General features: G+C 44.6%; 1 protein-coding gene across 1 annotated transcript; it reads right to left on the bottom strand.

Annotated features, from left to right (window-relative positions):
• Positions 1 to 256: 256 nt before the first annotated feature.
• On the bottom strand, positions 257 to 7,535 carry GPX7 (glutathione peroxidase 7). Its single transcript, XM_033113333.1, has 3 exons — positions 6,972 to 7,535; positions 2,592 to 2,853; positions 257 to 1,145 (listed from the first exon to the last, which is right to left on the bottom strand). The coding sequence occupies exons 1-3, from the start codon at positions 7,104 to 7,106 to the stop codon at positions 982 to 984; spliced, it is 561 nt and encodes a 186-aa protein (XP_032969224.1). The 5' UTR covers positions 7,107 to 7,535; the 3' UTR covers positions 257 to 981.
• Between the last annotated feature and the right edge of the window lie 6,034 nt (positions 7,536 to 13,569).

Genomic DNA, 13,569 nt, shown 5'->3' with positions numbered 1-13,569 from the left:
CATATAGATATCTAATTCATTCATTTTAATAACTATATTAGTGTATCATTTGGATTTGTACCATAATTTATTACCAGACCATACTGAGGGGCACAATTTTCACTCTTAGGAACAGTGTACATACATATTATTGCACATATATATTTGCATAGTTGAGGAGTCTTCTAGAAAGAGAAATGATGGATCAAAGTGTATGAACATTTTATTTTAAAAGCTTTTATCAAATCATGCTGCAAAAATTTGTGCCAGTTTATTGTCTCACTAACAGTCTTTTGGTCAATGAATTTTTATTGGGCAGTAATGATTGGGTTGATTTTAAAAGGCTTGGAAGTCTTTGTACCAAATTACTAACAATGTTTTCCTCCAGGGAGTGAGAGTATAGAAAATGAGGGGAATACTTTCATTTTATTATGTCATCCTATATTATCTTACAATGCATTTGCATTATTTTGTAATTAAAAAATAATATAGAGAAAAATAACAACAAATACATGCTTTGCCTGGATTCTCATTGGCTAGAAATTCACATTGTGTGCAAGTTTTCATTGATCACAAGTACTTTTTTGGTTTATATGCGAAAAACATTTATTGAATGCCTCTTATTGAGCTGGCACTGCCCTGGGCACATTCATAGGTCCTCACAACAGCCCTGTGAGGTAGGAATTAGCCCTGTTTTACAGAGTTCCTAATAGATGATTATTGCTTGATATACTTCTATTTGCCACATGTTTTCATGAGCTAGAGGTTCTTATTGGCTCATGATTCATTGGTCAAGTGTTCTCATTGGCCAGGAGTATAGGTTGTTCTAAGATTCAAATCATCAAAATACTAAAATTTTCCCCCCACAGGAGTGATGGGTAAGTGGGATAAGAATGGAGGAAGGAGAATCAAAGGTTTCTCCCTTTGAAGCACCATTTGAGTTTGTTTTGGTCACCCATGGAAGATGGGGGGAAGGGGACAATGGGAGAGGAAGGAAAGTGGTTATAAGTCTTCTCGCTTCTTCAGGATGAGCTTCCTCACAAGCGCTGTGATATGGGGCCTGATCTCCTCCACCGACACGGTTGGGTCCCAAGCCCCTGCCACCTTTCCATCTGGGGCCACTAGGTACTTCCAGAAGTTCCAGGTGGGTTCCTTCCCAGAAGTTTCTAGAGAAAAAGGAAGAAGGAGAGCAAAGTGTGCTTCCCTGTTTACCCTCTCCTAGAATTCCTCTATTGGTGTTCATTCATCCCTTGAAGGAGTGGTTCTATTACTTAGAATTAACTGGAGAGTTTTTCAAATCCTCATGTCCAGTCCGCACCCCAAACCACTTATATCAGAATCTCTGTGGTAAGACTCAGGCATCTGTATTTTTGAAAAGCTCTCTAGATTCCAGTATGGCGCCAAGGTTGAAAACTACTGCTCTAGGGTTCTGTTAACTGCTTGATAAAGCAGTATGAGAGCTTCCTTTATTAATGACCTCAAACTACTGAATAGTTTACACCTTATTCTCTAATGAAACCGTAATGGTTTCCAGATGTTAGTCTATGGACTGGATGCATCCGAATCGTGGTGGTGGTGAGGGATGCTTAAAGTAAACAGATTCTTGGGCCCTGCTTCAGTAGGTCTTAGGTTAAACGCATTTTTAAGAGCTCCCCAGCAGCTTCTAAAGCAAGGCCAGGTTTGATCTATAACTATGGGAACTGGGAAGGAACTAATAAAAAAACAGGGAGAAAAAAGCAAATATTAGGATTGACCTACAGAGCAAAATTCCAATCTGCTTCAGTAAGGTACCTTTTGTTTGCTACACTGTTGTTTCTTACTCCTCCAGGTGAATGGGTTGGTGGGAGGTGGTCAGGGATATGAAGGCAACCAGAAGCATGGAGTGGGAGAAGGCAAAAACAGAGCCCCCAAAAGAGAAAGGGAGGAAAGAGGACCATAATGACAAGTGTGGCTCATGACTCCATTTTGTGGTTCTGAGGCTTCTGGGGCTAGAGAAAGGATCTCTTTCTGAAATATTGAGATGTGGTATTTGAGTTCAAATTTCCCTCCCGTGGTCTACAGACTTTGCCGCTTACTTACTGTGTGTCCCCGAAAATAAGACCGGGCCTTATATTAAGGTTTGCTCCAAAAGATGCATTAGGGCTTATGTTCAGGGGGTGTCATCCTGAAAAATCGTGCTAGGGCTTCTTTTCCGCTTAGGTCTTATTTTCGGGGACACACGGTAGGACGGGAGATGCCTGTCAGCCTTCTCCAAACACGTGGCATTCCCTGTCTGCCCCTTGGTCTCTCCACCCTAAATTCCTAAGCACAGCTCATTCACACTGACTAAAATCTGAGGGCCCAGTCTCCTTCTAGGAGCCTCTGCATATGAAATCAGGATTCCAGCGATGTCTGCAAGAGTGACTCTGAGGGAGAAATGAAAGGCAACAGGTGGAGTTATTCTGAGGCAGGAATACCCCTCAGCTCATCGTCAAAGATTACTGCTGGAACAGACCATCAACCCGCCTGCCAGGGTCTGGAAAGGGCCCCAGGTCACCCAGCCAGCCAGTGCTGCCCAGGGAACCACGACCTCAGCGAGCTGAGGGAAGGGGAGGGAAAGGATCAGGACTCACGGGTCAGGTACTTGAAGGCAGGATGGGCACCAGTACCAGTGACTGCAACCTTGCTAAACATGGGGAAAGAGACACTATAGGTACGGCGGGCAAAGCTCTCAATCTCCTTGTTGCTGTCGGGCTCCTGTTGGCCAAACTGATTGCAGGGGAAAGCAAGCACGTTGAAGTGGTGGGGCCCCAAGTCCCGCTGTAGCTGCTGCAGGGCTCTGTAGTGCTGGTCTGTGAAGCCACACTCACTGGCCACATTCACCACCAGGGACACCTGAGTGGCAAAAACAAAACATACACAACCCAGTGAAAAGGCATGCACTTGTACATTCCCTGACAAGCCCACATGTGATCCCCCCCACAACAATTAATGCTCTCTCATGCATATAAGAACACAATGTACACATATGTAAATGTGAGTACAACGCTCTCACATATACACAAACACATGCACACAGGAACAAATGAAATCAAACATGCAGGGGCTTACAGATATGTGTGCATACACATAACATTCATGAGAATAAGCACACAATAGTCACAGACAGGTGAGCATATACCCCATGATTCGAAGATGCATTAGCATACATCATACATGCCCATAAACACACACAACACTTTCACGGTGAGAGACACACACCAGGGAGCTCACATCAGGAGGAGGTGTGCAGGAATGGAAAGGCACACCTGGATTCAGTTTCTGGCTCAGTCACCTATCACTCTACACTGTAATTGCTTGTATACGTGTCAGTCTCCCTTCTAGAATGTGAACCCACTGAGGGCAGAAGCTATATCGACTTCATCCCAGGACCTCACATATGGAAAAGTCTCAAAAAGTGCCTCCTGAAGAATAAGTAAGTGTGCACACATACACAATCACCTGTTTGAGTACATAGACGGATATGGGTTTTTTTTGTTGTTGTTGTTCTTTTTTTTATTTTTTAATTTTTATTTTTAAAAATTTATTGGGGTGATAATTGTTAGTAAAATTACATAGATTTCAGGTGTACACTTCTGTATTACATCATCTATAAATCCCATTGTGTGTTCACCACCCGGGTTTTCTTGATAAAAGGACCCAAAGGACCCCAGGGCAATCCCTTTTTTGTCCCTCTCCCTCCAGCAAACAAATACTACTTTTTTCTATCACTAGAGTCACCCTTAAATTTATCTCCTTATAATAAATTTATTTATAAGTTTATTTATTGCCTTTAGGTGATAAATATAAAGCTGGCTGATGGAACTTGATTATAATACTATAATTAGAATTTGGCACCAATGCTATGTTTTTAGCTTCTAGTTAATATATTATTAAAGGATTTTAAATCTCACCCTGTGTCTGGGCAGCCTGCCCTATCTCTCTGGTCACTTTTTTTTAGAAGAGCCAGGATTACACCAGCTGGTTCCATAAAAAGGGCCACCTCCCAGGGGCAGCCTGGGGCACTAGACATGCACACACACAAACTGCTCAGGCTAGATAGGGTTTCTTAATCTCAGAACTATTGATATTTTGGGCTGGATAATTCTTTGTTGTGAGGGGGCTAGTGTGTTCATTGTAGGATGTTTACAGCAGCATCCCTGGCCTTTACCCACTAGATTCCTAGTCTTGACAATAAAAAATGTCTCCACACATTGCTAAATATCCCCGGGGGAGCAAAACTACCCCCATTTGAGATCCACTGGGCTGGACGATGAGAGCCACTGAGCTGTAACTCCCTCACCCTGCCTCCACCAGAGGAGGAAGGACCCATTCCCTGGGGCCCCAGGCAGTTAGAACAACCTCCCCCATTTGCACCAGCATATACCATGTTCTGCCTGTGGTGGTGAGAAACTGGGATGCTTTAACTCCCTTCCCTGCTCAGGGATCTTCCTCTTTCTTCTTTGCCGGACCCCTGGGCAACAAGAACATTAAAAATCGCTTATTTTTAACTTGCATCTTGTGTGTCTGCCCACTCTGTTGAAAGGAAGAAAATCCTACTCCTAGTTCTATGCCTGAAACCAAAAAGTTTATCCTTAAAGTGACCAAAACAGACATGCATAGTTAATTTACACACACATACACACACACACACACACACCCAGATACAGACTCATATGTGTACATAGAAGCAAGCAAGCAAACAAAGCATTCACATACACACTACACTCAGGCCTATACATTGCAGGCAAGCACATTCCCAAGTGGTCACTCCTTCATCCATACTCAACCCTGGTCTAAATGACTGACTATCTTCCTAGGCAGCCTGAGGGCATAAATCATACAGTCTTGCTTATGGCTATATCTCTAGGGCTGGACCCAGTACCAAGCATGTAGGGGGAGCCAGTAAAAATTTTTTCAATTAAAAAAAATTATGATGAAATATACATAATGAGCCAGTAACTATGTGTAGGTGAATGGAATGACCATATTGCTCAAGCCGCAGACCTACATTCGGTTAACTCACAGCATCATTTGCAGCTTCCTTGTACTGACTATTCCCGGTTTCCCTCTAAATGTGCAATTAATGGCATGGGCTCTGGAGCTGGGCTGCCTGAGTGCAAATTCTAATTCTACCACTTAGTAGCTGTGTGACATTCTTTTCTTAATTTTTTAAAAAAAATTATTTCTGATTGGTTTCTTGGCCTCTTGCTCCCATGCATTTACCAATGACCTGGAGTTTTTAATTATTCAGATTTCTGGAATTACTTCTCTGGGTCATTTTTCTCCAGGATTTCTGGATGTCCTCATAGCCTGGATGTCTTATTATTTCTGAAAGCAAATGGGCTTTGTCCTATCCTTGTTATGGCACTTATTAATACTAGGAATTACCTTGTTCGTTTTTCTGTTCCTTGTGTATTGTCCCTCTCCTCTCCACCTCATGTAAGCTCTGTTAAAGTGGAAACTTGTCTGTTTTGTTCACCACTGTATCCTCAGAGCTGGCCTAGTCCTTAGTATACAGTAGGTACTCAATAATAAATAATGAATTAATGAGTAGTAGAGCTGGTCAAGTGCTAAACCTGGGGCTCTCTGGCTAGCTGCACTAGGGGGAAGGGGAAGCCTGAATGGGAATGGACCCTACTTTTATTGGCTCTTTGCTCTGTGTTCTTGATGCCGCTTCTGCTGGGGCCCACCAAACACAGGTACAGAGCACTCTACCAAGTGTTTCCAAACTGTCATCCCATTTGAAACTCACAAGTGAAACTCACAATTGAGGGACAATCAGGACAAGGATTACTGCTCCCAGGACTCCCAGCATAATTGAGAATTTAAAGGCTTAGAGAGCACTTCCTTCACTAAAGATGGCCTTGCACCTGGGAGAAGAATGCTGACAGCCATTTCTGTGTGGTCCATCAAAACTGGACTCTGGGCCTACCTGTCCATTAGAGACCAACTCCTCACCCCTCCTACCACAGCCTCACTTGAGAAGTGGACTTGGAAGCCTCTTCAATACACACAGTGCAACATCTAGCCCTCTGGATGTGGTGTGCAACGCTCCTCTTGGTGCTTCCCTTCACTCTTGAGCCTCATCTTCCACCACTCTCAGCTTCATGCTCTATACTCTTTCAAGCACACTGCTTGAAGCCCTCACCCCCATGCCCACCTCTCCACCATGCTTCTTGCTGTTTGCTTCTGAGCCTTGGCAGGGTCAGTTCTCTGCCTGGAATGTTCTTCTTTGTCTTGCTAAAACTCACTGTGTTTCAAAGACTCATCCTGCACACTTCCTCTCTGAAGAACTCCCTGAGCTGAGATGGCCTCTTGGTAAAGAGGTAGCAGTTAGCTTGGATGACTCGTATTTCAGCCTGAGCTGCCATCACAGCAGTCTGCGACGGGTGGGTGGTTCTCCAGGTTCTGTGCTCTCTGTGTGACCCTGTATAAATGCCTTCCCTCTCTGGATCTTAGGGTCCTACCTAGAGGATGGTCTGTGTAAGGTCCCCGTGCACTCCCTCTGCACTGCACATTCATTTCCACAATGTTCTTCCTGCACTCAGTATCAGCAACTCCCCCTCGTCCAGATGCGGAATCTGGGGATGGGAAAGACTAAGGCAGCAGGATGCTAGGGTTACTTTTTCCACCCGTGCCTGACAAAAGCTGGGCCCACGGCGTCCTGCCCCTGGGAGAGGTCCGGACCCGCTGCCCGAAATCGTCGTGTGGGAAATCGGCGCCGGCTGCGAGGGTTTCGGGTTTCGCCGCGCGCCAGAACCGTGCCACGTAGTCGCAGGATAGACCCGGAGCAGGATTTGGCGGTGCCGCGCGCCCCCCCAGAGAATGCCCGGGTGGGGGCGGGGAGGCTGGGCAGTGTCGCCGGGCGGCAGGAGCCCCCTCGGAGCCACACCCAGCAGGGCCCAGGGCCACCGGGCGCCCCCATCAGGCCCCGCAGGAGTGGCGCCAAGGCCCCGTGGGTGGACACTCACCGAACCCCGGTACTTCTCCAGCGACACCAACTTGCCCCGGATGTTGACCGCCTTGAAGTCGTAGAAGTCTTGCTCTCGCTGTGCGCAGGCCGCGGCCGACAGGAGCAGCCACGCCGCCACCAGTGCAGCCACCATGACTTGCTCCCGAGGTGGCCGCGTTGCGAGGGCAAAGACGAGGCGGGGGGACCCGGCGTGGGGGGCGGGAGGAGGCGGCTCCGGCGCCACCCGGCCCGCGAAGCGGGACGCGCCCCATTCTCTTTCTCCTCCGTGGGCGGTGGAGCGCCAGGCTCTGGACCTCAGTTTCCCCGTCTTTGCTGCGGGAGTGTTGGACTCTGTGTCCCTTCCCGGACCCAGTAGCCGTGGTTCCAGGATTCTGACCTCTAACACCGGAATTCAGTTCAGTGAGACACCCTTTCCTCCCAGGATGCAGCGACTTGGTAGGGAAAGAAGGTGAAAATCTGGATCCGAGGACGCAGTTTCCTAATTAGCGCAGCAGCCTTAGGCGGGTCACACCACCTCTCCGGGCCTCACTTTTTTCATCTGGTCAGTAGGGCTAGCCACCCGTCTTGCCACACCTAGGCAGGCAGTATAGAATGAGAGTAATAAAAAAATGGATGTGAAACACTTTGTTAGTTGAACGATGCCTACAGACTTTAGGTAAATGGATGAACGTTTCCTGGAAGGAATGGCATCGAGAAGGGGAAGAGAAGAGGAGGACGTGGCAGACTGGGTTCCTGGGACGCAGATTCGGAGATGGAGATTGCAGTGCGCGAGGTTTATGAGTGAGCACCCTGGGGATCAACACCTGTGAAAGAGAGAGGAGGGAACAGGAGTGGGCAGAAGTCCAGAGCTCCAGGTAGGCCCAAGGACAGTGTTGGCTAATCTCACAGGGACTCTGGAGCTAGAATGGCCCATCAGAGTTGTCCCCAAATAAGCTGAATTGACCAGGGCTTTATAAACCTGCCTTCGCCAGTCATTGGAGCCATCTGGGAAGAGGTGTGACAGGAGCCAAGATAGCCCTGTTCCTGGAGAGGCTGACAGTTAAAAGATTTCCACTGACAGCACTGGTGTCCTAAGTCTTCACTGGGATCTGGGCAGCACATCATAATGTTTCCTACACTGATAAAGCCTCTACTGAGCCCTACTAAGTGCCAAACATGATGTTGGGTGCGACATAGTACTGGTTCTCCAGGAGCTCACAGGCTGCTATGTGAGAAGCCAGGTAAACGGGGGATTCTGTGCAATGTGGCAAGGACTAAGCACTCCTACAGTCATTCAACAAATACTTCTTGAGCATCTATTCAATGTATGCCAGGTTATGCTCTAGGTGCCTCTTATGCAGTGATGAACAAGACAGTGTGGTCCCAACCCAGGGGGAGACAGGTATTAAATATTTCATAAATAGCTCTAAATTACTATTGTGGTAAGTACCACCTAAACTAGCCTTGGGGGTGGGGGGCAGGGCACAAAAAGGGCTTTCTAGAATAAGGAAGGTTTGAGCTGAGCAGTAGAAATTAGCCAGGGTGAAGCAAGGAAGTAAGTGCAGAAGTCCTGAGGGAGAGAGAAACATGGTACAGTAAGGAACGTAGAAGGCTTGAGTTCAGCTGGAGCAGAGAACAAAGGGTGTGAGGAGAAGGTGTAGAAGCAGGCAGGGGTGAGATCACACAGAATCTGGTAGGCCGCAGTAAAGATGGTCTTTAAGCTAAGAAAAGAAGTTTTGTTCTTTTTTCAAGCTGGAGAGTAGCAGTGAGTCCTATGTTGTAGAAAGATCCCTCTGGCTGTTCTGTAGAGAGTAGATAGGAAGGAACAAGAGCAGATGTGCTCCAGATGCTGGAGTAGAGGAAAGTCTGGGGTTCTGAGGCCCAGAGGCAGTTGCTAACCTAGCAGTCAGGAAAAGCCTCTTGGAGGTGGTAACACCAGAGTCATGTCTTTTTTTTTTTTTTTTTCAGTTTCAGGTGTACAAAACAATGTAATAATTAGACATTTACACCCCTCACAAAGTAATAATCCCCCCCACCCCAATCTACTACCTGTCTAACATTGTATATAGCTGTTACAATCCATTGCCTATATTCCCTATGCTGTACTCCAAAGCCTGTGAGACCAGAGTCATGTCTTGAGAGAGGAATGGAATTCTTCATTTTGGGAAGGGAGCGTGGCAAAGATGTCAGCAGTGTCTGTGAAGGCACAGAGCCCAAGAAAAGTGCTTGAATGTTTGGGGTGAGAAGAGGCACGGGGTAGATGAGGTTGGAGAGGTCACCAGAGGCCAGGTGGAGAAGGGTCTTGAGTACCAAGCCAAGAAGCTTGGATTTTACTTTCTAGGCTATGGCAAGCAAAGGTTTTGAACCTGGGCACAAGATCATACAGTTAATAAGACTCAAATACGACCTCCAGATTCAGAACATGGGAACTTTCTGCACTACTAAGGTGGCGTCTCTCCTCAGGAACAGACAGTATTATCAGGAGAGGTGGAAAACAAGAGAAAGCATGCTTTGGCAATGGCCAAGGCAGAAATAAAGCGCTCCTGCCCTTCCTACTCCTTACCCCCTATCTGTGGGATCCTTGAACTTCTAATGGGTCCTGTAATATTAAATGGTCCCCTCTTCTCTGCTTTGTCCCTGTGAAGCTATTGATCTCCCTTCCTGCCATCTCTCTCTCTTTCACTCAGCCTTTCCTTGCAATGTCCCAATAACCAGGGGTTTTCAAATTCTGCTCCACACAACTTGGAGTTTTGCAAGCTTGGCTGAGCTATTTCCTGTTAAAATCCAGATAGGTAGGCATTACTACTAAGCAGGGGGGAAAAAAAAGTGGTGAAATGTTTCTCACTTGTAAATTTCTCTCCTGGGCCCTTCAGCTCTTCCCCTATTCATGCTTCAGAATCCAGCTCAGATATCATGCCCCTCTGCTACTCTACTTAATCACTCCCTCCTCTCTGTTGCCTTTATACCTTGTATGTACATTTTCCTGTTAGTGGGCTGGTGGGAATATGGTGTAGTTGTCTGTTTCCATGGCCACCAGACGGTGAGCTCCTTGGAGGCAGGCAGGATGGTATATGAATCGTCTTTGTGTACCCCTTGCACCTACTGGCGACTCAGTAAATATTCATTTTTCTTAAACCACCTGGTAACTTTTATTACTTGTCTATGCTAGAGTCTGATAGGAGATGCTGTTAATTTTAGCCAACAGTGTGTATTTTGTCATTTTATTTTCAGTCCACTGTGCATTTTTGGTGTTTCTGAAAGAGCACAGCTATTCCCATTTGGTCCATCTACACAAGTGGGAGCCCTGCAGGCACAGACAAATGCACACACAGATCTCAGCTGAGCACCTGGACGGGTAGAGGACTCACTTCTGGATCTCCTGCACTTCTCTTTTCTGTGATAAGCTCAAAGCTTTTTATGGGTATTTAGAATACACATTAATGTTTTATTCATTCAACAAATTGTTGAGCACATACTGTGTTTACTATAAGACACTATTTTAAGGTCGAGGAATATGTAGTTAATAAGACAGACAAAAAAGACAAACAAAAAATTCTTGAACCCACATCCTAGTAGTCGGGGGGAAGGATAATAATTAAAATTTATAGTATGAACCATATAGTACATAAGATGGTGATAAGCAGGAGAGAGGGATAGAGAATGTGGTTGTGAGGTGGGGAGGGATTGCACTGTAATGCAAATGATCAGGAAGCCTCACTGAGAAAGTGGCATTTGAGCAAAGACTGGAAGAAAGAGAGCAAACAATGGGGAAAACTGGAAGAGGAACAACATTCCAGGCAGAGGCAACAGCATGTACAAAGGCCCTGAGGCAAAAGCATGCAGGATATGTTTGGAGAACAGCCAAGAGGCTAGTGTGGATGGAGTGGAGTGAGTGAGGGGAGGAGTAGCAAGGGATGAAGTCAGAAGTCTACTAGGATGTGCAGGCAGATACTGCAGGTGTTACACGCCATTGTACAGACATTTGCTTGGACTCTGAGTGAGATGGGAATCCGTTGAAGAGTTGTAAGCAGGGGAATGACATTTCTAATTTATATATTAACTGCAGTATTGAAATAAGGAGACCAGTCAGGAGGCTATTACAGTAATTCAAGTGAGGAAATAAGTAGGTTTAGACCAAAGTGATGGCAGTCGAGGTGGTGAGAAGTAGTCAGATTCTGAATATATTTTGAAAGTAGAGGCAAAAGAATTTTCTGATAGGTTGGATGTAGGGTTTGAGAGAAAGAGGAGCACCACAGATGACTTTAAGATTTTTGGCCAGAGCAATTGGAAGACTGACGTTGCCATTAATTGAGATGAAGATGCCTACAGGGACAACTGGTTTGGGATGGAAAATCAAGAATTCAGTTTTGGACATGTTAAGTTTGAGTTGCCTTTTAGCAGTGGTATACTGGCAAATGTTTAACAACTGGCTCTCCGGGGAAAAACGATGTGTGTGTGTGTGTGTGTGTGTGTGTGTGTGTGTGTGTGTGTACATGTGTACTCATATAAGTTTATTATAAAGTTTACTGATAATAAATGATGCATAGCACACAATTCACAGATGATAATAAAATATACAATATTCCTTATTGTAAATTCCACATGGCCAATTTATTCTCACAGAATGCTTTAATTGATTTTTGCCAAACTTGTATCTGTAGCCAACTAATGGTTGCAGTTGCTGAACAAGTACATTTCCATGATGAAGGTTGGTTGATATTTTCATTTACATTAATAGTAAGATGAAAGTGAAACAATAAAAACATATGTTGGAACTTCACTAGTCGATGACTCAAGTGACTTCTTGAGTCATTGGATAGTAGTTTTTTCCAATATTGGAAGACTATTTCCTCAAGTTTTTTTTTTAGTTTCAGTTGTACAAAACAATGCAATAGTTAGACATTTCACCCCTCACAAAGTGATAACCCCTTTCCCCCAATCTATTGCCCCTCTGACATCATATATATCTATTACAATTCCATTGACTTTATTCCCTATGATGTATGTACTCCATATCCTGTGACTATATATATTAAATCATAGTTGACATACAATATTATTCAACTTCAGCTTCAGGTGTACAGTGAGCGCAGTGGTCAAACATCTACACCATTCATGAAGTAGTTTCCTTAATAAGACATGTGCCCATCTGACACCCTACAAAATCTTTACAACATTATTAATTATATTCCCCAAACTGTCTTTCATATCTCTGTGGCAATATTATAGTTACCAATTTATGCTGTCTAATCCCTTCCCCTTCTTCCTCATCTCCCCCTTCTAGCAACCATCCTCTATACCTCTGAAACTATTTCTGTTTACTTTGCTCATTTATTCAGTTCTTTAGATTCCACATATAAGTGAGATCATATGGTATTTGTCTTTCTCCGACTGACTTATTTCTTAGCATCGTCAAGTTTTTTTATGTTATTCACAATGTATTAGCTACAGACAATACATTCTAAATTTAATGTGCATTATTCACATTTTCCCCCATCACCTTCTTAAGTGTAGGCAATCAACAAAACAATGATGTAGGATTTCTAGTGTCTGTTTCCCCGGGGTTTGTGGCCTCATGCACTGGCAGAATGAGGATGCAGACCCAGAGAGGTAAACTGAAGCAGTTTATCGTTTATTGCAGAAGAGGATAGTTTATTAAAGCAAAGAGTTGTAGCTCCCGAGCGGTAGGGGGTACCCGAAGCTGGGATGCCCGCCAGCTAAAGCAAAAGACTTCTGTTTTTATACTTTTTCTTGTATATTTAAGGAGAAAAGTTGACGTCTACTGGTACAGTTTTATCAAATTCTCAGCCTTGAGGAGGCTTTTGAGAAGACTTTTTGAAACAAACCGACTGTCCTGTGCTAATGATGTTTCCCAGGGCTACGGCCTTGAAGATATGACTGTCCTTGTCCATTCTACCAGGGAATTCCTGACTGCCTGAAGTCATGCTGACTAACCTGCCTCGACAATAAATCAAACTCTGATTGGTAGCATTTGCCAAATTCTGTGGTGTAATACTCTCACCATGGTTGGTTTTGGAGCTACCAACATGATATCACTGAACACGGAGATGTAAGAGTAGCACACCATTATATAGTGTTTCCACAGTACAGCTAGAATAGATGTAAACAACCCCAAGAACACAGAAAACAATAAAATATAGTAAAGTAATTAGAAAGTGATGAGTTTTGAATATTACCTTTGTTTTTAATATAATTTATTTACTTTTAAGTTTACATAATTTACTTTTTAGTAATGGCTACTTTTTACAAGAGGTTGGAAAAATTCCTGAAAATGCAACAGTTGGCTTTAGGAGATGGGAGTGGTGGAGATACCACTCCCATTTCTAGGTATGTTGTATATATGAGTCTGGACTTGGAGGAGAGGTCTAGGTGAGAGATGTACATTTGGGAGTGGACAGCATACTGAGTATTTAAAGCCATGATACTGGATGATGATGGAGAGTTGATGTAGGTAGATGGGAGAACCAAGGACAGCCTTTGGACTCCAGTATTCAGCATCAGGAAAATGTCATCAAGGAAACAATAGGAAAACAGAGAGGAGACTGAAAAGAGTAGCCAGGAGATCAAGAACCAAAAGAGTACAGCATCATGGAGGC

This window comes from Rhinolophus ferrumequinum, chromosome 9, assembly GCF_004115265.2.
Source record: "Rhinolophus ferrumequinum isolate MPI-CBG mRhiFer1 chromosome 9, mRhiFer1_v1.p, whole genome shotgun sequence".
NCBI lineage: Eukaryota > Metazoa > Chordata > Mammalia > Chiroptera > Rhinolophidae > Rhinolophus > Rhinolophus ferrumequinum.
Note: the sequence above shows the minus strand (reverse complement) of the source record. Positions and strands in the feature narration are given on the sequence as shown.